The following is a 21,667-nucleotide window of genomic DNA, read 5'->3' as shown; positions in this document are numbered from 1 at the left end:
AACTGGTTGACTCGATTGGTTCCAGAAAAGCGACGCATGTGTGAAAACTGCCGATTGAAAGTCTTGCCATTCCCTTGTCCTGCTTGAACAACCAGAGCTAAGCACTAAGAACAAGTTTCACACGCCAGTAGCCGAGTTCACATTTTACACATACATACACTTGTTCATGCGTAAGCGGGACCTCAAGGAAAGGATCCATTCCTGAGTTCAAAATGGTGATTATTCTTGATGAAGGAAGTGTTTCCTTTGCTCCTATGACTTGCTCTACCTAAAGGCCCCATTGTAAATTGTCAGCATTAAAGCCATTTCACCATCGTTTTCGCACAAGATGCCTGTGCAATCGGCGATGTCATGCACTCGACCATTTCCCAAGACTAATCAAGGCCAATGTGTATACATTGGAGGTTAATGGTGTGCTGTTCTATGTACTATAACAGTGAGACGAAACTCTCGCTCACTATGGCTTCAATTTGTGCATTAATGTCTAGTAAATCTCACACAATGGCACTCCTTACCCTCATTCCAGAGCTTTACTATCATTTTACTCCTTACCTGACATGCAGGGATCTATTCAACCTCGGCTTGTCCCATAGGCGAGCACATCAGATTACAGAACCTCTTCTCTACTTTACTGACACCAAAAGCAATCGCCCTGTTGCATTGACTTGGGCTGCTGTCTCGGGGTATGAAATAACCGCAGAAAAAGCTCTTAGGGCCTACAGGCAAGGCTGCCCTAACCATGGCCCTGCTTGTCAATGTGCATTTAGAGTCAGTTTGATACGAGCACTCGGTATAGCTTCGACGTGTGAGCACGTCGGTATTATCCGAGCGCTTTTGGAAAATGGGGTTGATGTTGATGCACGCCACAGAAGCTTCCCGAGCGCGCTAGAGATTGCAGCCAAAAATGGTAACTCAGATATCATCGAGCTTCTTCTGGAAGCGAACGCGGATGTTAATGCCACGAAAGTACGCTGCCCGAGCGCTCTCCAGTTGGCATCTTTTCACGGACATAGGAACATTGTTCAGCTACTCCTCAAACATGGTGCTGATGTTCACGTGCAAACACAACAGTTCCCGCCAGCGCTTCAGGGAGCGGCAAGCAAAGGTCAAAATGAAATCGTTGAGCTTCTCCTCGATAATGGTGCCGACATTGATGCGCACGACCAACAATATCCCACAGCCCTCCAGAGCGCAGTAGCGGACTGTAACAAGCAACTTGTTGAGTCCCTCTTGGATAAAGGTGCTAGTATTAATGCACAGGGTGGGTTGCTTCCACCACCTGTAAACATCGCATCAGCCAATGGCAACCGCAGCATTCTCAAGCTGTTTCTTAACAGAAATATGAATGCTCAGGTCCAAGGCGAAACATGGGCAAGGGCCCTCCTGGTAGCAGCATTTCATGGTCGAAGGAGGATGGTTGAGTTCCTTATCGAGAATGGCGCGGATTTCAATCAGCAAGTTCAATCGTCGGGTGCATTCTTGTTACCTTCAGGCGAAACACTCATAACAGCCCTTCAAGCAGCCGCAGGAGGAGGTCACAAGGCCATTATTAAGCTTCTTATCAAAAGTGGTGCTGATGTCGGCGCGTCAGATCATCGATCCCCGACACCTCTTCAAGCAGCCGTAACAGGAGGTCACAAGGATGCTATTCAACTACTTCTCGATAATGGAGCTGCTGTGGACGACCATAATCAACATTGCCCCACAGCCATCCAACGAGCGATTATCAACTGTGATCGAAGAACGGTCGAACTCCTCCTCTGTCGGGGTGCTGACGCCAATCTACAAGGCGGACAGCTTGCACCTCCACTGTATATTGCAATAGCCATGGGTCATAGGGGTATTGTTCAGCTTCTCCTGGACCACGCTACCAATGTTGATACACAATGCGAACGTTACGGTACCGCTCTGATGCTAATGTCGTCACTGCGCCTTCGTGACATAGCCAAGGTACATAATCATAATATTCCTGTCATGCCGAACCACTATAGCCGGCGCTTAGACGCTTTGATGCTCGAAACTCGAAGGGATGACGTGGCGAGAACCAAATTTGCTAATTAGCAAGAGATAAGAAGGAACACGGGAGTGGAGTGCTTGCTAGCAGAATATAAATTCTTTTCGAATATGTCTTATCAATAATCATGAAGAAAACCTTGACGCCCTTCTTCTATTTTCCTCCTTCAGTATAACGTACATGTAAGGGAACGCAAAATTGTTACGATTACAATAGTAACTATTAGCCACTATTTTCACTCGCGGTGCAGTGGTTAAGAGCCACAACCATCGTCAGGGGGAACCAGATGGTTTTATCTGGTGTTGCCTATGCTTATCATGCATAATACCGCACAGTGTTATGCCAAACTGTTCTGTCTATAATACCTGTATTCGGCTGGAGCCCCTTGGCATAAGTAATGATCCGCAACCAGTTCGCTCGCACGAATATCGAGCCACCCAGCAGCTGCGTCATTGACCCCAAAACCCAACCAGATCTCATCGTCTAGAAACCCATGATTTGGAGGTGGAAACTCGGAGTGGTTAGTATAATACGACATGGAGCCCGTCCAGATGTATCTGCTGTCCGTTTCACCGCGATACGTGAGCTTCTTACTCACGCTGAGCATTGAATACGGCGGCGATGATTCATATACAGCTATTCGACGGTCGTACCATGTAAGCGGCGCAGCAGGCGGGTCTTGACGTCGTTGTATCATGCCAAGCATGACCGTGTTCTGCCTGTCTGGCTCACATGACCCTCTGTGGCAGAGTGTAAGGGTTAACATAGGTGTACTCTGGTGAACATGCTCATCGTGGAGCATAACGTCGTGTACACATGTCATACTTTTCCTGCTATGCCAAGTCTCGCCAGGCTTGGCTGTAGCTGGATATGGCTCCTCAACAGCCGACCGATGATCCTTCGCGCCAAGGACCAACTCTACGGGCTCGTCATTGGATATCCAGCGGAACAGCTGGCCGGGCTCCGCCATGAGAAGAAGCTCTGACACGGAGCCGAAGGGGGACTGTCCAGGTGCCCAGTTCTTTTCGCGCTGGTAGCGAGGATGATTTTCGTGGCCGGGTGGTGCATCACGACGAAGACCTACTGGGGAAGCGAAGCGGATGGGCGGTAGAAGAGATGCGAATTCAGGACCCAGAACCTGTTCAAGTTCAACCAGGGCGGCACGGACATCAATCAGGAACTGGCCCTGGCACATGTTCTTGCCGTTGACTTGATGAGTAAAAATAAGTAGTGGTTCACCAGTTCGTGTCCAGAAGAGTTTCATGTCTTCTGGGCCTATGTATTTGTCTATATTAGGCTGTCCTTTGCAGTGATGTTCAGGGACTCCAAAGTCTTCAACGAGAAGCTTGGACCATTTACCAGTTTTCAGCAACGGGCGTCCAAAGCTATCGTACGTGAGGTTTGCAAATGAGGCGACTTGGCGTGCTAATTGATATTGTTTGTGGTGAATGTTTTTCGCAATGTGTTTCGTGCGTGCTATGAGGAGAAAGTCATGGCTGCTATTCCCACCGCGGGGAAGTTCCAGTAGCGTTGGATTCATAATTTGATAGCCAGTCTGCCGTGCATCTATCTTGTTATAGAAACCCATGTTGTTCCGAAGACTTGTGAGCAGCCGATAATCGGATTTACTTTCAAGAGATGCACCATCGCCTCGGTCGGGAGAAGAACTGTGATAACCATTTTGAATTTTTTGTTGATAATCTTTCTTAGGCGATGTTGATATATGAGACTGTTGCTCACCAAAGAAGGGTTTTTCTTGAACCCTATTAGTCCAAATGCTATTTGATGATTCTAAATGGAACGTAAACAAAAAAGTTATAAAGAACGTGATGCCCACCACCGAAACAATTATGCGTAGCCAATTATTGTGAGACATTGTAGTATAAGAATCATAAAGGTTCATTACACAAATGGGAAAGTGAAGGTCGGGTTCAACGTCCCCCTACCAATAAGCAGCAACAGCTCGAATGACCTAGAATCACATTTATCCGGCGCTACAGAAGCGGATATCTATATTATATGCGCTTCATCAGCGCGATGGGGAATCAGGCTTTCGTCAATAACTTCAATTGGTCTTTCCTGGGCCATTGGATTTTACCAGTAGTCTAGAATAGACTCCTGGTACGCAAGTTATGTATTAGGACCGAAGGGAGCCAAAATACAGGTAAATGTAAAAGTAGATACGACTAAGATAGTACATCTAGTACTTGTACAAACAGCTTGAGAACAACCAGAAAAGGAGCCCTACGAGGATAATTAAAACGAAAATACAAGATTTGATGAACCTTCGTTACATAGATACACTACAATAAGCCATTCCATTGCAGTTATTATTAAGTCTCGCTTATTCGTGACCAATCCGCGGCTGGCTCTTATGTATAGGGCCCACTAAGTAGTAGAGGAGCCAGATAACTTGCCGAGATGATACCTAGACAACGTTCCATTTCTTGGTGACGGCTTGTATTTTGGTTCTACTATAATCTATCCAGTATACCAGGCAAAAAGGCAGAGACGGTCTGATTTGTGACGCTCCTCATTCTTGTGCCATACTGATCCCCCAAAGAGGTTATGCTCCTTGAACTGCCAAGTACAGTGCTGCCAGAATGTTATGAGGCATTCAACAATTACAGTCGAGTCTCTACATACGAATCAGACTACTCGCTTTACGATAATAGATAAGCACTGTTCTGTGGAGTCACTCGCCCTTGCAGACCATGGCTCCGAAAGGCATGTCCCAATGCTTCGAGCAATGTACATAACAAGAAGATGCGGGCCATCTGGTATGACTACAATATTCCGCTGGGAGGCGGCGCGAGCACAACTTGATGATATCATAAGAACTAGGAACGATCAACTATACAGAATCTCTTGACTGAGGTTAAGTCAATCCTTCGTAGAGTTGACAAAATGCTGCATCGTAAGAATAAAATGGGGATGGGTTGCCCAGGGGGAAAGTAGCAGATGGGTATGCCTATAATATGGAATGGCGGGAGACTACTGCGAAGGAAATCGTCTACTAGATGCCGCAGCATGGAAAGCTAAAATTATCTTTAAAGGATAACGGCGACAGAGACAAAGGGATAAATTAACAAAGCACATGGTTGCACTGGCCTACGTCAGGGCCAAACTTAATAATACACCTAAGAATAGCTACTGGCTTTAATAAAAAAGAAGTTGATACCCAGCTAAGACAAGTTGATATCCAGCAGGTGTGACTTTATTCTTAATTAATCGGAACTTTTACACATAACGTAGAGAGATTTGAAAAATGGAAGTGACTCATGGCTAATACAATATACACTACTTTACGATTTCTATTAACATATAAATCTATCAAGCATGGCGTAAGACTTTCCAACTGAGTACAAAAGCTCTGGTTATAAAGAATGGAAGAAACGGATGCAGCGACGATGCGAGGAAAATAATTAGTCGCTAAGTGCTGCGTGTTGGAAAATCCGGGGATCCCCCTTCCCTTCAGGATTCAGACTAACAGTCTGAAAGTCCTAGATTTAAAGTTTAAAGTCCTAGATGAAATCATTTAGAGATATAAACCTGAGAAAAACTCTCATCTCACTAATGAACAACCAAGTTTCATAAAATATATATTTTCACCTAGCACTACTGCGCAATATAAACAACAGAATCTCCATGCTTTGTAGTATGCGGCGTTGTCTAAGGAATCGTCTTTCAGTGGAAGATGAAGAAGCTATTTCATGAAAATAAGGGACTTTGTGTAGGAAGTATTGCATATTAATACATTTTCAAGTTTTGATATCAAGATGAATTATGCCAATTCATGTAAATCTAAGCCTTATTAGTATGCCATCGACAAAGCGCCGTAGTCTTAATTTTACAGTCAATACGAGAATAGCACTAAGAAAGTGGACGACACCAATCATAACGCCCGGGGTAACGCTGTCTAGGTATTCGGGCGCCGCGCCACGCCCAACCGGCACCCTCTCGAAGTGCAACGTCAGTGCTGCCAGCTATCGATTTCCTAGTTTGCCTTTGTTCCAGTCGACGGCAAGGATTGTACGTTAGAGTAAAGAAGGTAAATTGACGTTCTACAAGTCTGATCCACTTGTACTCTTGAGCATTGGACAATGGCGGATAAAATTCGTGATACAACTCGTCATTAGGCGTGCTGAACATACCAGGGTCCCAAATCAGTAATTTTCGGCTTGTGATCGGCTTATCTTGCATTACCCAGTTAAAGACGTCTCGTATTCCTTTTGTTCCTGCTAGGATCTCGTTATCGATTTGGCTACATGGATTTAATTCTTGTCCTTCATCTAGTTTACATGATGGTTCGAGTTTGGAAGCCTTCGAATTTTCGGCAAGTCGCCGTAGCTGTTGAAAGAAGTAAAGCGCCAGGGCTGTAACAGGAGGAAAGGATCAGATCACTGTAACTGTATCACCAGGACAGTGCTTACCTCTTGTGTTGCAGCGCCCATCAGGACGGAGAAAGTCACACATATCTATCAATTCACAAACTTCCCGCTTTGTCAAACGAAGCAGATTCTGGAGGCAGCAGAGCCAGATTCTGCTGGGTTTATTTGGGTCTCCATCCAAGATCCTCCACCCACAGAAACTTTCGTGCTGGTTTCTTCTGGAGACTGGTAATCGATACCCGCATAGCATGCAATACACTGCTACTGGACCAAAGTGAGTCTCCTTGCCATGCTGAGCAGCGGCGCTCCACGTATGAAATACGTTTGCGCAAATTGAGCACTTGTACAATGCGCGACTGGCCTCGTAGTAAGGCTTCTGACCCTTGAGCTTTTGTAGCCGGCGCTTTTGACAAGCCGCTCTGCCCCACGATTCATTAGTGACCGGTGCTTTGCAGCGAGACTTAGGTAGACTTTTATAGTTGAGCGAGACAAGGTGCTCGAGAAGATAAACAAGATCAGGCTCGCTGTAGTCTGTCATCCTTCCAACGAAATTGAGGAGATAGTCCAGATCGTTAACAATGTCATCTGCTATCTCATAAGCAATGTCTCTTCAATAAGGGCATTTAAAAACTAGCCTTTTAAATCAAGCATAATCTCGAGACACTCGTTGTAGGTGATATCGCAAGTCTGCTCTGTGAAACAAAGACCAAAGGGGCAGACGCGTGGGTTCTTTTGCATCATATAATATTATAATATTGTTGCTCCTTTGAGCGAAGCTTGTTGGATAAGCCAAATATAACCCGTGTCCAAGAAGGATACATTCATACGCCCTGGCGATGTACTAATCTTGTCAAGCTACCAATAGCTTTTACGTTTGTTCGTGCATTTGCTATTTTTCCGACTCCTTTGACGCAATTGTACGTTGCAAACTTTGAAGATTTCAGAAAAGCTAACATGTAGGCTGGAGCTTGGAATAGCAACCCTACGGATAGGGAACTTGTCCTTAAAAAAGCTAAAACAAAAACTCTCAAGTCTAGAGAGCCGATCTTATCCGATCACTAAGTACTCTAACGTGGACCTTGACTGAGACTTTGGGCTCGTTGCCTCGCCATCTCTAACCTAGGTATTCCTTCTACCAGCGGTTGACAGACCAGAAGTCTGTTCAGACTTGGGTCTCGATGCTGCGTGCACATGGCTAAACTCCTCACACCGCAGCGCGGCTCCGTCTCTCAACTTATCAAAGGTGTGAAACAATGGATTGTGCTCAATCTCACCGGAGCTTTGATAATAGCCTCGCTAAAGGAAAACGCCTCCTTGTTCTTCAGCTCACCTTTCCATTTATTTCGGGCTTCAACGAGTTCCTTGTAACCCTAGGACGGCCAGGAAGATAGAAACGTCCATGATCAAGTTTCCCAAAACTCGATGACAAGGAACTCAGGAAGAGACTTCTGTTGTTCCGCCAGTGGATACTCCATGGGTATTTATCACTTTTGCTAATGCCGTTTGCTAGCGCAACATTTACTCTAGCCCGGAGGATATTCCGCATCACGGCTCGGACTCAATACGTGAGAGATTAGTATTATTGCCGTAACATCTACGCAGGCCCCATGGCTGCTTTCAGGAACTTCATAGTGAACAGCGAAGGCTAGACACCTCGACAACATTGTGATCTTATGGATTCGATCTCGTATAACGACTGGCTTTAGCCCAGCTTTCGTAACACTCTCATCGTGCGTTCTTGCCCCGTCAGAAAGAGAATTACCGAGGCTGTCACTGTGCCTAACAATTGAAACGATCGCGCAATTAGATCTGATTCAAGTATTGGCCACCTATTATCCGGTGTACTGTTTTTCGCTTGGATACACAAAAATCCATCATCCCCATAAGTCGGATTGGCATCTTAATAATGTTTTGACCCAACTTTGCCCGCTTTTCGAAGGCCAATTGCTCCAACAATGGTACAGACCAAGAGGAGGGCTAACATAGTCCAAAATGTCGCTCTGTATCCCTCCATCAGAGCCTGTGTCGGGGATTTTACTTTCTCTTGTTGTTTTGTGACCCATGTTGAGATGATTTGCATGGCAGCAAGCCCCATGGTATTGCCAAGCTGCGCAGCGGTATTGAAAACAGCACCAGCGACTGCTTGCTTTTCTTCGGGAAAAACCTCCGTGATAATGATAAGGCCGATTGTGAAAAGAACATCAACAGAGAACGGCATGAGGACCTGTGCGGGAAAAGCGCACTTCCAGTATGGCCAGTCCGACTGGATGACAGCCATTAACAGAGGGGAGCCAGCGGAAAGGAGGGAAGCGAGAGCGACCAGCCAGTTAGCACGGATCTTGTGAACTACAAGACCCGTAGTGATGTTGAGGGTGAGGCCAACCACAGTGCTCGGAAGCATGCGTATAGCTGCTTCAAGAGCTGAGAGATGCTCGATTTCTTGGAAACTAGGAGGTCCCGTCAGTCGAATGAGGTTCTTGACTGTCGTTCATTTTTGAACTTACTAAAGACTCGTCACAAGGTCCAGAGAGTTCAACACAGCAAACGATAGGGCCACAGTGATGCAGACACTGGTAAAACAAGGATTTTTCCAGAGCTCATTCGGGATGAGAGCAACCTGGCCATTCTTGACTCGAGAATGCATCCAGCAAACAAACAACACTGCTGTTATCATGCTGAGACTGAGGGAGAGAAGGCTCTCTGGAGAACGAATTCGATCTACATTAGTGCTTATGACGCTGTTTTCTAGTTAGCAGATATACAGATGGAGAGGGATATACGGCAACGAACCCCAAAAAGTATGTCAGTAGGCTCATAGAGGCCGATGCGAGAAATGCGCCAATCCAATCGACTCGCACTTGCAGACTTTGCAGTGTGTTTCGTGATGCGCTGAGGAATGAGGTTCTTGGCAAGGCCCACCACCCGATGGCGAGGAGCAACAAGGTAAGGCCTCCACAGAAATACCATCCCGATCGCCATCCAATAGTATCGATCAATATACCGCCGACAACTAGGCTAGCTGAGAAACCTAACAGCTGGCTTAATCCCAGGCAAGCAAAGGATAAGTTGCGTCCTCGCCCCTGCGGCTGCACTTTAGTCACAAGGGCCACAGAACTAGACAAGTGCAACGCAGTGGCGACGCCTTGTAAGGCTCTCAAAATAACCAGTTCCTCGCCACTCTTGACCAGTCCACAGGTAAGCATGAAGATACAATTGAACATGCATCCCAGCAGATTCACTGGCCGTGGTCCCGCGACATCAGCAATAGCACCCGCGAGCAGCAGCGTTGATGCAGTGGCCAGTCCCTGAACTGACGATGGCCAGAAGGCGAGAGACGGAGGGAGACGGAGATCTTCTGTCAGTTCAGGGAGTCCAATGACTATGAGGCCATTGGTTGCGCTACTGGTAACGCTCACGCCGCATAGGTATGCGATTGCAGCAACCTTTCGAAGAAGTTGCTTAGAGGTGACAGTCCCAATGTCAGCCTCTTGAGAGTTTCCATCGACGATACTTGTTAGTTGCACGTCGCTTGCGGATTTTAGCGACAGAGAAGACGATGATTCAAATGATGAAGACTTCATGTTGCCGCTGGCTGTGTTTTTAGCTGGATAAGAGAGACTTTGCCGCCAACGAGAGTGTAAATCCTTCTGCTGCAATGCTGCGTGCTATGAAAGGAGGAACGTTACTTTGTTCATACTTGTAGTGGGTTAAAGCAGGCTTGCTCGATTGGTATTATCTAAGAACCATAGTTACCCTTTCGCCATTACAACTGATCCGTCGTTTCACAATGCCGGTTATTAGGATACTGTCAGGGCGGAACTGTGGCCAATTAGATCGCAGCAACGGATGAAAGGCAATGAGAATAAAGATCCAATCCATTTCTACCATTCTGGACCTTACCATCGGCTGAGGGAGTTATCACAAAAAACCCTTTTTTCACAAGTACGCCAGTAACAATAAAAAGATTTAACATTTAACAGACTTCAGTTTTACCACTTTGGACATGAGTCATAGGTCACCACCTTCAGACCGGAAGCAACCGCAACCCTAGTAATAGATTTGGATCCATAGCTACAGTAACGCACCACGAAACCAAGGTTTTGACCGAAGCGACATATTTCACGTGAACAGTAACTAGAGAAAATCAGAAGCCGCGTTATGCGTTGTTATGTCAGACCCACCACGTTCTGTCTCTTCTGTCGCCCCCGGCCACGGCCTCCCATGGTCATGGACTGGCAGACATCCAATCACTGTAACACCGTCCTTAGATAGGTTATCCCCATCTCAAGTTAGCTACTTGTATCTCTTGGTACAACCAGACGTTAAGAGGCTTCTCTAGCTGTCATAGTTCTCGGCATTAGACTTTCGGATTCTCCTGAGATACCCTGGATTCTGCTAACCCCTGAAGCGTTTTTAGGAAAGGCGCCGCTTTGGTGGAAGAGATGGTATGCCAGGGAGTTCCTTGCCGGACCAGGTATCTACTTATCACTTGGGTATATGCAGGAAAGAATAGCACGTTCATGAATCCTTGTTCGGCTGGAACCCCAAAGTGGGTACGATTTGAATTGTATGCAACATAGCATATGTAAGGGATCTCCTCGCCAATAAGGAAGGTTATGACGATGCAGCTACCCCTGCGGTTGCGCCTTCCGTGTATGAGTAGCCGTGACTTTGGATTGTTCGTTTTAGAGTCGCTTTCATTTTCAGTTTTCCGTCGAGTCCCAGCAATTTTCGACTTTAGCAAGTGGGTAACAGAAAAGAAAAGAAGACTATAGAAACTGGAGCTGTAAGTAGCTGTATATACTAGTTAGAATGAAGTTACTCTAATTCAGACCATATATTTACTGGCATTGGGAAGGAAAAGATTTCTTAGAGAACTTCACACGATAAAAGTGATGCTGAACTAACCACAAATATATGTTGATAATGGTTGAACGGAGAGACAGTCCAGGTCAAAGTAAAGGAATCCAATTATGATACATATGGCGTCTCCTACCAAGAAACTGATGGTAAGGCAAATCATCACCGAACCCTCCGTCCTTTTCGCCAAATATTACTCCCAAAGCAATAACTTCTCATCAGGGACCCTGGTTAGCTATACCACCACTGGATATTGGTGCCGTCCTTCTCCAGGCTCCCCCAAATTTCTTTATAGATTTTGTGGCTGACATACATATCACTCATCTTGCAGCCTTCGCATTGATCTAAGACGGTACCATGAGAACCCTTGCCGTTGGAACCTTTGATAATGATAGTTCTACCACATAGCGGGTTATTGTTGGGATTGGTATCGATCTTGGCCGCATCGAATAAGATTTTTGAGAGTGCTACAATGTTGCCAGTGTCGCCTTGCCCAATCGAGTCCTGACCGCAAGCCCCTACGCCAACCTCATAATGAGTCAAGTCGCCAAAATGCACATCACCATCGTGCTTTTGATTCGTACTCTAGAGCTCAGGCGATTGTTCCCGCTGGCTGTAACCACTTACGGAGGCCTCAGTGTGAGGTGGGTAAGCGCTAGGGTTAGAGAATGGTACATTCTGGGTGGCATGCTCGGCAGGGGGGAGAGATGGATTATCATGGATTACCGGGGCATGGGTGAGAACTGAATGGGGAGTCTCTACTTGCGTAGAAGCCACCTTGGGTGCCTCCGCTACGGGAGGCTTGGCGGTTGGTATGGCAGGGTAAAACGACTCCGACGCGTGTCCGCACTCCTTTGGCCAATCAATCTCCGTTATACCCTGCAACTGCGCTGAAACTACGAGACGGAGAATAGAGGGAACGAAGGGAAAGATTTTCATGATTTGTGTTCACGTCTGCGTCCCAATTCTTTTTGTAGTTCGATCACGGTTTTGAAGGAGGCGCAGTGAATACGTGAACCACCTTCCAGAGAAGTACTTCAAAATAAGATCCTGAAGAAATATGATTTAGTGAATAACCATATACACCTAAATTCCCTTCTGCCCGTATTATAATCATGAAATTGCAATATTTCCAAAAATAGCGAATTGAAAGCAGCCTGGTATGGGAATGCCTAACGTCAGGAGCCAAATGCCCAGGATGAGAAACGATACAGCATAAGAACGGAAATTGAGGGATACCTAAAATATTCAAATCCCTTTCAGAGAGGACAGGCCTCTATTTGGTGAATAGAGATGATTATATGTAGAGCACGACGCAGATGGTAGCATTTGCTGTTGTGTTGAATCAAAGCATGCTGCACCCAGATTTGACATAAGCCTGAACTTAACCCCTCAATACGCCCCGCCGACATCATGTAGTGCTTGGTAATTTTGCGAAGTGAGCCTACAGCACCGCCTTGGAACATAAGCCCTCCCATCTTAACGGCTGTTGTCATGGAGAGTACACGATTGAAGCCGAAATAGCAAGTGATAGGGCTTCGTTACAGACCTAGAAATAAAGACCTAGAAAGTAGGTACTTGGACCATCCAGGGTAGGTATGACTTTTTGTTATCATCTGTAATTGTTGAACAGATGCTGGGGTCTCACGTGCAAGCAGGGATATTTTAAGATTACAACCGAAATGGTAAAAACCTCTGAGGGACAGAATTCAACAGAACAAAAACATGAATATACCAATTCACATCAATGAACCGAATACGCGTAATGTCTAACAGTAATCCCGTCTCTCGTGCTGCTGTCCTTGAGGGCCGCCACATATGTGAATTTGATGCCTATGTAACCCCATGTCAAGCCTTTCGCTAAAGACAGAGGCGACAATTTGGAAATTACTATATGTAGCAGAAATTAACGCCGATGGCATCTTATAATACTTTGCGAAGGAGTATATTAAATTAGGATCCTGTATACCTAAGGCTCAAAAGTTCTCATACATAGCTTCTGGGCAGTAAAGGTCTAGAGCTCTGTAAGATTTTCATGTGACTCTATGCAGTGTACTTGGTTCAAGACTCATGATACGATATCAGGTAATGGTGTTCTTGTATAGTCACTGCGACACCGCTTAGACGGCCGTGGATGGCACATTGATGGTGATATGCAAAGTAACACATATCCCATAGCATCTGCTAGTGCACGGCCAATTTCAGGTTCACTTTCCTCACTTCTGCTTTCCATTCTTTGTTTCGCCCCTTGCAATGGCGGATCGCTAGCGTTTAACAGGTAAATGGTCCTGAGATTGACTGTACCGTCACCGTGGATGGCTGGGAAATCCTCACGCGCTGCGCCTACGGTGTATTGTAGCTCCGACAACAGCTATTGGTAGCCTGCTCCGTCAGACAGGCAGCCATTGACCAAGGACAGTTGCTTAAAATAACCTTTTTGTGTATTTTATTGAGGGAGCCACACAATCTGAGTTCTTGTGGTAAGATGTGAACCTAAGTCAAGTTAGTATTCATCTTGTACATCTCACATTCCGAGATATGGGAGTAATATCTCCATTGCGTATCGGAAGCATGTAAGTAACAAGTGGTATAAAGGTCTGCTTTTATCCCCTGATGCTCACAGAAGATCCTGCACGCTTGGACTTGCAGGCTCGAGCTTCCCCTCCGCTGTTTCAACGGCTCCACACGCTCGAATCATATATTCAAGAGTTTTGCTCCACTTTACAACATGAAAATCTTTACCTTGATCGCTCCTCTACTTTCTCTCCCGCTAGTCTTTGCCAGCCTTGGTGGTGACTACGGAAATGGTTATGGAGAAAGGGTCAAGACCGTGACAGCTACGGTCACTCACACTGTCACTAAGCCAGCCTACAAGCCCCCCATGACCAACACCAAGACTGTCACCAAGTACAAACCTCCAACCACCAAGTACAAGACCGAGACAAAAACTGTCACCAGTTACAAGCCTCCAGTCACCAAGTACGAGACCAAGACCAGGACAGTTACCAAGTACAAAACAAAAACCAAAACTGTCAGCAAGAAGCCTTACCCAACCTACGACAATCCTGGATATGGTGATGGTGGATACAAGGATGGCAAGAAGTTTAAGGCCTAAGCGCACGTCTTGTATCTTTGTTTTCAGTCTTCGTATTCCATTGATGGTTAAAACACTGAATACCTGTCTCTGAAACTAGAACTCTTCATCTTTTGTGATGGGCGGAGAGGCGAAATCGGTAGTTCGATTTTTGGTGAATCTAAGTAGTGAATTGATGCACTGTGCTACGGCAATCTTTCAGCTCTTGTAATGTCAGTGAAGTGATGACTGCTTTTGTACTGGTTGTGATCAGCATAATTCTTTTCTTTTGACACTAAGACTCTTACCATGAAGACCCCAGCAGAATCTGAGCCATCTCATCATCTGGAGACCTTTGAACACCTTCTAAGACACGGCAAAAAAACGCTTGAAATGTTATTTAACAATCCAGCAGACTACGGCCGTATTATGGATGACTATGGTATTTTTACCATTCCGAACAATTACAACCTCCAAGCAGACTACAAAAAAAGGACAAAGTGTATTTAACACCATTCGAATCTACGTCGGCTTCATGATTTAGGCTTCCTGATAGTTTCAGAGCCAGATCATGCGTGACGATCGGTTCACTGAAGATAGGCCGCTATAGCTAGTGCTATATGTCCTAAAAGCATCTAGATACCTGGCCAACTGGGGTACGGCGGCGCATAACCCGAGAATGCGGAAGGTTGAATGAGAACCCTAAAGGTCGAACACTCCAGAATATTCATCTTCAGGAAATCTAGTCTTCAAAGTCACATAATAACTCAAACTTGATGGAACAAGACGCTTAAAATTCCAGGGTCTTGATCCTTCTCAACCTATCTGGCGCCCAAGACACATGAATAACAAGCTCATCGTTTCGCCGGGGTCGCGCAGTATCCAGTCAGAGGGTCATAAGCATTCGAAGCTCATGACTGCTGTTATATGATCCACAAATCAGCAACAGTTACGTAATACTCTGTAATATCTGGTATCGGACTAAAGATTAAAATCGGTTATCCCTTTTTCACAATGAAACGTATTTAACAAAAACATATTACTAACAGATTAATTCACAACTATTAGTACAGTATCCATACACCCCTTGTTGGCAGCTTACATTGAGAGACGTGGAATATCTACCCCGTAAGCGAAGCTCAGAGTAAACAAACAACGCCCTGCATACAGTGTGGTGCACCCGAGGCTTGCTCTCCTACAACAAGCCTTGCAGCTATAGAATTACCATTTATGTACACCCGAATTTCTTTTCACGTCGATACGACTGCATCCTGAGTTCCCGGACGCCGCGATGCCTTTGGATGGATCGCCCTCTAAGCTAGGTTTTGCTTACGAGCCCCTCGAAACAGCCTGGTTTGGACGATACATTGGCATATAAGGTGGATCCATGCAGTAACTCACTGATACCTACCTCGGAACTCACAAAGAGCATGCTGTAGTGTAGCGAGAAGTACGAGTGCGCAATACGGTACTGTAAATATCATCGTCTTTTATTCATTACCTTTCTTCCTTTCTTCTGAACTAGAACGAATTGTATCTCCACACAACTCCCCTAAACGCTATGTTAGTCGTCCTGACGCTTCGTACTGCCGCCGCGGTTGCCCTCGCCGCCGGAGCTCAAGCAGGTGTTTGTAGGCCTGGCGCTCCTTCATACTCTTCCATCCAGTCTCAGTTGACGGGCAATGAAAATTTCCCGTCCGCTGCTGGTACCTCTCCAGTATATACTGATGTTATGGGAAAGTCTGATAGCGAAACTGGTCTGTCAACTACCGCATATCAAACCCCGGGAGAGGAGCCTACAAGGACGGGACGTCCTGAAAACCAACCTGGTCCTACTGTTGTGACTACTTCCTCGTTTGCTTCTACCACTCACCCGTCGGGGACCATGATTCAAGACACGCTTTCAAACGCTTTAACGACCTCGATCGCCGAGTCCGTCGCATCGACCATGCTAGAACAAAGACCTACAACTATCGCTCCTGAGACCCCCACCTCTCAATCTTGCACAAAAGAATCTGGAGCTGCCACATCCGGCTGCGCAAATAAACCAGAGCCTGTCTGCGGTCAAACAGGCCTCTTCAAGGACAGCCATGTCAATTTGATCGCTCTTTTCCAACAGTACGATTTGGTGGGATGTAAAGCTGAGTGTGAAAAAAGGGATGACTGCAAGTCAATCGGTTTTACCAGTGGTAACCAGTGCGAGCTTTATAGTACTAGTGTCTCTGCCATGGGATTTGAGGCTGAGGATGGGTGGTACTTTTCCGTCTACGACGCTGCCTGCTTTGAGACAGAGGGCCAATAGGCCGAGACGTTATGTTATGGAGGCTGTACCTAACTTTGACTGAAATCTTCAGTAGCGCAGGAACTTACTAACATAAATATACAACACGGTCTACAGTCTTATTGTGGGGGTCTTCTAGTAGCTTATAATCTTTCTTTCTATATCTACCACTATTCGCACCGGTATGCTTACTACGTATATGTCTGTGGGGAGAACCGTCTTGAATCTTCAATTACAACGTGATCAAGCCGACAAAACGCAGGTAATGAATCTATCAGTATTACTCGGTTAGGTTACACACAGCAAAATGCTAAACAGGCACTGGGTGGCAAGTGCAAGCAGGGATACTTAAGATTACAACCGAACTGGTAAGAGGTAGATTTCAACAGAAGACAAGATGAATATACCAATCTGCATCAATGGACCGAATACACGTAATGTCTGACACAAACCTATTATTACGATTCTAGTTTAAGCCAGTTTGAACTATAGACCATCTACTAAGGCATGCTGAGGTCATCTTCTCTCGGTATTCACAGATATCTCGCATCAGCCAACGGTGTTGGCAAAAACAATTTTCTCTTCCTAACGATATGTTGTTTGCCCCATAGGTATCTAGAAACGCACTCAAGATGGCAAGCTCCTGTTGTAACGGCGAAGAAAGCAACTCGGCCTGAGCCATATTTCATTCCTTAGGCAAAATGAGTTTCCTTCTTTCCGCCCATTTTGCTGGATCTCGTCTCAGTAGAACATGTTGTGATTGATTCCGCGTACTGCATGTTCACAGACCCTCCGGTTATCTAGCGATCACTTTGTTTTGGGTCTGTTGTATGAGGCATATCACAATTTCGGCCGCTCTTGTCCCCTTCCTAATCGCATGTGGCTGGCGGTGAACGTGTCATTGGTGATCGCCGCACTCGTGCTGGCATCCAAGGCAAGGCCAAAAGCGGCGATGAGACCAGCAAGCCGCTCTTTCTGCCCTGCTCCATCACCATCGCATTTAAGCAATTTGAGAGCCTCCCTCTGCATCGGTAATCCAGTGCCACCGCCAATGGTGCCCACAGGCAGGGAAGGTAGATAGAGACTCATGGTGAGTGCGCCCGTCTTAGGGTCAAGTTCTGAAGTCAGATGGCTCCAGCATGCCTCGGCAGTGCTGGCAGGATCCTGACCGGTGGCAATGAACATAGCGGCAATGATGTTGACTGTGTTGACATTGCAGCCAAACTGACCGTTTCGGATCCCTCCCTCCTTTATGATCTGCTGGGTGGCATAGAGTTCATAAGTGGTACAGCCCAGCACCTCTCGACAGGCATCAGCGGAGAGTGTTCCCCAAACCAGTGTCTCAACGCCTCGCGCTTTCTTCACGTTGCCCCACGACGGCTTCTTATCAGATGCCATCTGTCCCTCTATAAGGAATCCCCGGATACTGAATTCGTCGGCTAGAGAGTCTCGGAGCATCTCGCAGGCGTGTTGGGTGGCCTTGGTGACCATGTTCTGGCCAGCTGCACTCCCACAACTGTAGCTACAGAGCACATGCACTTTGGAACCGATTACAGTGGGTTGCATGGCCTGAAGCCGTACGTGTGCACTTGTTTCCTCCGCCCATCGTGAGAATATTGGTTTCAAAGCCGGTAACTGTTTCGCGAATATAACTGCATGGTCGGGGTTGTCAAAAGTGAATACAGGACCTCGACTCATGCTGTTGCTGAGGATCTCGATGTGAATTCCTCCAGAAGCGTTGAATGCTTTGCATCCTCTGGAACAGCTGGCAACGAGTGTCCCTTCGTATGTGGCGAGTGGAGCGTAGACTTTGTCCGGCGAAGCTGATCCAGCCACCTGCAAAGGGCCTGCGACGGCTAGAGGAATCTGGCAGAAGCCAATGCAATTCTCGACGCATACCTTGCCGTCATATTCCTTTTGCAAATTTCCAGCATTTTTGAACGCAAGCGCCCAAGAACGCAAGAGCTCAGGTTTGTTAGCTGATATATCAGAGCTCATGATCGAAGGTTCCCTTATGCTGTTCGGATGGCTGGAGGGACTCTGTAGACATGTACACAATGGACCCTTGGCGCAAAGTATGGTCGATGTTACAGGTGTGCAGGTCCGTCATCCATATGATAGCAATTCCGATGATTTAAATTCAACAAACATGTGAAAGCCAATGATTTCCTATCTAGCGCTATATTGCAATCGTGCCCTAGAAATGATGTCCGAGTTGCCGTAGCTTTAGCTGACGCATGACAACAAACATTGACGTACTTTTCACACTATCTATTCACATCCCTACATGACAGACTACGTTAGAGGTGGTAGGTATTCAGGCCGCCAGCCTCGTGCGCGGACGGGGGTCTAAGATACCATTGCCAAACTCTGTCACAGTATTGAACACTCCCAGCTTCCTCTTTTACAAAATTATCGCAAACTGATTGGGGCCCCGCACCACAGGAACGACGACACTTTAAACGCTGTATACATAGACAGCAGTCCTCAAAGGTCATGCGTAATGACCTTGAAGAAAGTAGTGATGAGTGTGACGAATCTGACCCGCACAGTCAGGCCAAGCACCGTTTTACTTTGCGCTACTGAGAAATACCGAAATGGTAAAACCTCTGAGGGGCAGATTTCAGCAGAACAAAGTATGAATATTCCAATCTGGATCAATGGACCGAATACACGTAATATCTGACAGCAAAGAGGATGATATTGCGAAGAGGATGGTGCAAATGTACAACACTGTACAAATAATACCTAGCAAACACTTTAAAAAGCTGGTTCAGAAGTAGAGAACTAAATAGGCAAGTCCGAGTGGGGCGGCTATGTGCCATATTTTTTAGTAGCCAATCATCGCTGCTGCTCGACATCATTGATCCTAACTAAAAGAAAACCTGATCTTGCCTACCTATGTATGTGGATGTGGTAAAGTCGGACTGACCCCTGACTTGAACCGGACCGTGCTCCTGCTAAAGTGGAGCACAGTCCGGGTTTTGAATTCTCCGACCCGTCTTTTCGACGCTAGCAGGGGCACGGTCCGGGTCAAGTCAGGGGGGTCAGTCCGACTTTACCATAACCACTCTGTGTAGGTATGTAGGTGTCATTGGATACGCTGGCAAGAGAAAATGTCAGTGGGAAGGCCGCAATTATTCTTATGTGGCAAATGTGCAATAAATATGCTTCATGCGATTTACCAAGGATTATGCCATAGCCTACAGGCAGGCTTGCCTACTACAGATTTTCTTATACGCTTTGTTTGTTTGTTTGTTTGTTTGTATATTTTTCGTCTGGGTGGCTGTAACGAAGCCAGATCTCCTACTGGAGCAAAAGACGTGCTGAGCTAGCTAGGTACAGGGAAACCCCGCTTCCTTCACCATCCAGCATACCAATGGCACAAAAGGTGCTGTATTTCTCAAGCCCGTCACCCGTCAGCGGGTTCGGGGGCAATCTACTGTCGAGCTTTTTCCACCGACCAGAATTCTCTCACGCATCACTACATCTGCTGACGCAGTCCACAATCTCCAGTAACCAAGTTGTAGCTCGTAGTCGACTGTCGTGGCGGCAGGGAAAAACCTTGGGAAGGAATCAGAGGCCGGCGGTGCGGCTTGCCTTCAAAGGGGAAAAACCCATCGCAATCGGCGTCGTTGATCGGGAGGATGTCGCTACCGATGCCACGGGCACCGTCCTCCGATATCTAAGGCGTTCTGGTTCTGAGGTGCCGCCATTAGATCCGACAAAGGTGTTGTCAGAGAAGGTGAACTCTCCAAAATTCCTTCTCTGAAAACTGCTGTTAGGGAGCCGATGGCGTCCCCGCAGTATTGTGTGGCCGAGTAGCCCGTAGAAAATCCCGCTCCTAACAGTGCACTAACAGTGCGTGCCAAGAAAGAATTTTTACAGGGGAGAGTTGTTTTCTTATACGCAGATCCATTTGGTCTGGTGTCCAGGGTAGTCTGGAGTCTTACCGGCGTGGTTGTTAAAGTGTAAGTTATAGGAAAGTGAAGCGAGGGCGTTGTCAGAAAATAGATACTTTTTATTCAACTACCGTACCTCCTCTGCTGTCATACCATTCATAATTTCTGGAGCTCTCCTTCGTCTTGCCGGTAGGACGTGTTTTATGATCCCATGCTTCCTTCTTAGCCTTCCTAGCTTCATTACTAAGCCCTGGACAGATATAGGCTTCCATCGAAATTCGAACTCCTCTTGAATTTGTTTCCACTGGGTTTTCATTAATCGCTTCCGAATGATGAACTGCTCTTGTTCTGATAAGAAATTCAAGTCGCTTATAGATACTGAAAAATCCTGACCAGTAGTCAAGCGAGACAGCGCAACTCGACTCTCCGCTTCTGGGTTTTCTGGTGGCTGTATCTCTGGCAGTCGTCGACTGTAGCCATAATAACTAGTAGATTGTCGAGAGTCCACAGTTGAGTGACCGACGTGCCAGGAGCTCAGTGAATCTAAGGCTGACCATGGGTTGGTGTATAGGTGAGCGGGAACAAAGCTCACGGGCGGGAGCCAAAGATCTGAGCTCGAGGAGCCGTGGTGAAGTGCATCCGACCTCCGGTTTGGTAAAGACTCGATAGAGGGTAAAGCCCTCAAGGGAGGAGGTGAGATTGACATGGGTAGTTCGGTGGTACAGAGCTCTCGGTATGAAGGGAGCTGTTGCTGATGGCGAGTTCGATACGATGGGTTTAAAGACATGTCAATTAGGATATACGAACGTAGGCAGAATGTTAGAAGCAATGGGTAATAAAGATAACTATCAAACACAACTGAGAAAAAGTTCATCGCTGGCTCTTCACTTCAGGTTATATGCCCGGTCACCGATCGTTGTTTCTGGTTGAGGGCCAACGTGATACATTCTTTCACGTCGTGTACATCCCATGATTAGTATCTAAGGCCACTGAGGGTGTCCTATGCGAATAGCGGTAAGGCGCTGTGTAGGTAACAGCATTGTGCTTGCCGTGCGAAGTAGATATATTTCTTTTCCAAGTTCCCGTATACCAGTAAGCTGTGGGACTTTGCGTCCCTTAGATTTCCCACTACTACTTGCAGTTTTG

The 21,667-nt window shown here is 46.4% G+C and overlaps 8 protein-coding genes across 10 annotated transcripts; 3 read left to right on the top strand and 5 right to left on the bottom strand.

The window, feature by feature from the left end:
- Nucleotides 1–267: 267 nt before the first annotated feature.
- Nucleotides 268–2,257, top strand: FOXG_22858 (uncharacterized protein). Of its 2 annotated transcripts, XM_018403280.1 has the most exons (2): nt 269–768; nt 870–2,164. In XM_018403280.1, the coding sequence occupies exons 1-2, from the start codon at nt 740–742 to the stop codon at nt 2,059–2,061; spliced, it is 1,221 nt and encodes a 406-aa protein (XP_018258590.1). In that variant the 5' UTR covers nt 269–739; the 3' UTR covers nt 2,062–2,164. The 2 variants fall into 2 exon arrangements, with proteins under 2 accessions (XP_018258589.1, XP_018258590.1); XM_018403279.1 differs by having other exon boundaries at nt 268–2,257.
- Nucleotides 1,630–4,177, bottom strand: FOXG_17547 (uncharacterized protein). The gene has a single exon (XM_018397555.1). It carries the CDS (start codon nt 3,915–3,917, stop codon nt 2,352–2,354), a length of 1,566 nt encoding a protein of 521 aa, XP_018258588.1. The 5' UTR covers nt 3,918–4,177; the 3' UTR covers nt 1,630–2,351.
- A 2,952-nt stretch (nt 4,178–7,129) lies between these two features.
- On the bottom strand, nt 7,130–10,310 carry FOXG_22857 (uncharacterized protein). The gene is made up of 3 exons (XM_018403278.1): nt 9,196–10,310; nt 8,910–9,143; nt 7,130–8,852 (listed from the first exon to the last, which is right to left on the bottom strand). The coding sequence occupies exons 1-3, from the start codon at nt 9,984–9,986 to the stop codon at nt 8,306–8,308; spliced, it is 1,572 nt and encodes a 523-aa protein (XP_018258587.1). The 5' UTR covers nt 9,987–10,310; the 3' UTR covers nt 7,130–8,305.
- A 916-nt stretch (nt 10,311–11,226) lies between these two features.
- FOXG_17546 (uncharacterized protein) lies at nt 11,227–12,873 on the bottom strand. Its single transcript, XM_018397554.1, has one exon. The coding sequence runs from the start codon at nt 12,202–12,204 to the stop codon at nt 11,851–11,853; it is 354 nt and encodes a 117-aa protein (XP_018258586.1). The 5' UTR covers nt 12,205–12,873; the 3' UTR covers nt 11,227–11,850.
- Nucleotides 12,874–13,316: 443 nt separating this feature from the next.
- Nucleotides 13,317–14,619, top strand: FOXG_17545 (uncharacterized protein). The gene has a single exon (XM_018397553.1). The coding sequence runs from the start codon at nt 13,994–13,996 to the stop codon at nt 14,378–14,380; it is 387 nt and encodes a 128-aa protein (XP_018258585.1). The 5' UTR covers nt 13,317–13,993; the 3' UTR covers nt 14,381–14,619.
- An 895-nt stretch (nt 14,620–15,514) lies between these two features.
- FOXG_22856 (uncharacterized protein) lies at nt 15,515–17,041 on the top strand. 2 transcript variants are annotated; one of them, XM_018403277.1, is made up of 2 exons: nt 15,631–15,965; nt 16,080–17,041. In XM_018403277.1, the coding sequence occupies exons 1-2, from the start codon at nt 15,900–15,902 to the stop codon at nt 16,638–16,640; spliced, it is 627 nt and encodes a 208-aa protein (XP_018258584.1). In that variant the 5' UTR covers nt 15,631–15,899; the 3' UTR covers nt 16,641–17,041. The 2 variants fall into 2 exon arrangements, with proteins under 2 accessions (XP_018258583.1, XP_018258584.1); XM_018403276.1 differs by having other exon boundaries at nt 15,515–17,041.
- FOXG_17544 (hydroxymethylglutaryl-coenzyme A reductase) lies at nt 16,983–19,345 on the bottom strand. Its single transcript, XM_018397552.1, has one exon. It carries the CDS (start codon nt 18,615–18,617, stop codon nt 17,460–17,462), a length of 1,158 nt encoding a protein of 385 aa, XP_018258582.1. The 5' UTR covers nt 18,618–19,345; the 3' UTR covers nt 16,983–17,459.
- A 1,149-nt stretch (nt 19,346–20,494) lies between these two features.
- Nucleotides 20,495–21,532, bottom strand: FOXG_22855 (uncharacterized protein). Its single transcript, XM_018403275.1, has one exon. It carries the CDS (start codon nt 21,393–21,395, stop codon nt 20,649–20,651), a length of 747 nt encoding a protein of 248 aa, XP_018258581.1. The 5' UTR covers nt 21,396–21,532; the 3' UTR covers nt 20,495–20,648.
- Nucleotides 21,533–21,667: the final 135 nt, after the last annotated feature.

The sequence above is a fragment of the Fusarium oxysporum genome, chromosome 6, assembly GCF_000149955.1.
Source record: "Fusarium oxysporum f. sp. lycopersici 4287 chromosome 6, whole genome shotgun sequence".
Taxonomy (NCBI): Eukaryota; Fungi; Ascomycota; class Sordariomycetes; order Hypocreales; family Nectriaceae; genus Fusarium; species Fusarium oxysporum.
Note: the sequence above shows the minus strand (reverse complement) of the source record. Positions and strands in the feature narration are given on the sequence as shown.

What these genes read in the sequence shown, in the direction of transcription:
- FOXG_22858 (XM_018403279.1), top strand. Translation starts at nt 388, where the DNA reads ATGTGTATACATTGGAGGTTAATGGTGTGCTGTTCTATGTACTATAAC.
- FOXG_17547 (XM_018397555.1), bottom strand. Translation starts at nt 3,917, where the DNA reads ATGAACCTTTATGATTCTTATACTACAATGTCTCACAATAATTGGCTA.
- FOXG_22857 (XM_018403278.1), bottom strand. Translation starts at nt 9,986, where the DNA reads ATGAAGTCTTCATCATTTGAATCATCGTCTTCTCTGTCGCTAAAATCC. An exon ending in CTACTGACATACTTTTTGGG is followed by an intron (nt 9,144 to 9,195) that starts GTTCGTTGCCGT and finishes ACTAGAAAACAG; the next exon opens with CGTCATAAGCACTAATGTAG. An exon ending in GACCTTGTGACGAGTCTTTA is followed by an intron (nt 8,853 to 8,909) that starts GTAAGTTCAAAA and finishes GGGACCTCCTAG; the next exon opens with TTTCCAAGAAATCGAGCATC.
- FOXG_17546 (XM_018397554.1), bottom strand. Translation starts at nt 12,204, where the DNA reads ATGAAAATCTTTCCCTTCGTTCCCTCTATTCTCCGTCTCGTAGTTTCA.
- FOXG_17545 (XM_018397553.1), top strand. Translation starts at nt 13,994, where the DNA reads ATGAAAATCTTTACCTTGATCGCTCCTCTACTTTCTCTCCCGCTAGTC.
- FOXG_22856 (XM_018403276.1), top strand. Translation starts at nt 15,900, where the DNA reads ATGTTAGTCGTCCTGACGCTTCGTACTGCCGCCGCGGTTGCCCTCGCC.
- FOXG_17544 (XM_018397552.1), bottom strand. Translation starts at nt 18,617, where the DNA reads ATGAGCTCTGATATATCAGCTAACAAACCTGAGCTCTTGCGTTCTTGG.
- FOXG_22855 (XM_018403275.1), bottom strand. Translation starts at nt 21,395, where the DNA reads ATGAACTTTTTCTCAGTTGTGTTTGATAGTTATCTTTATTACCCATTG.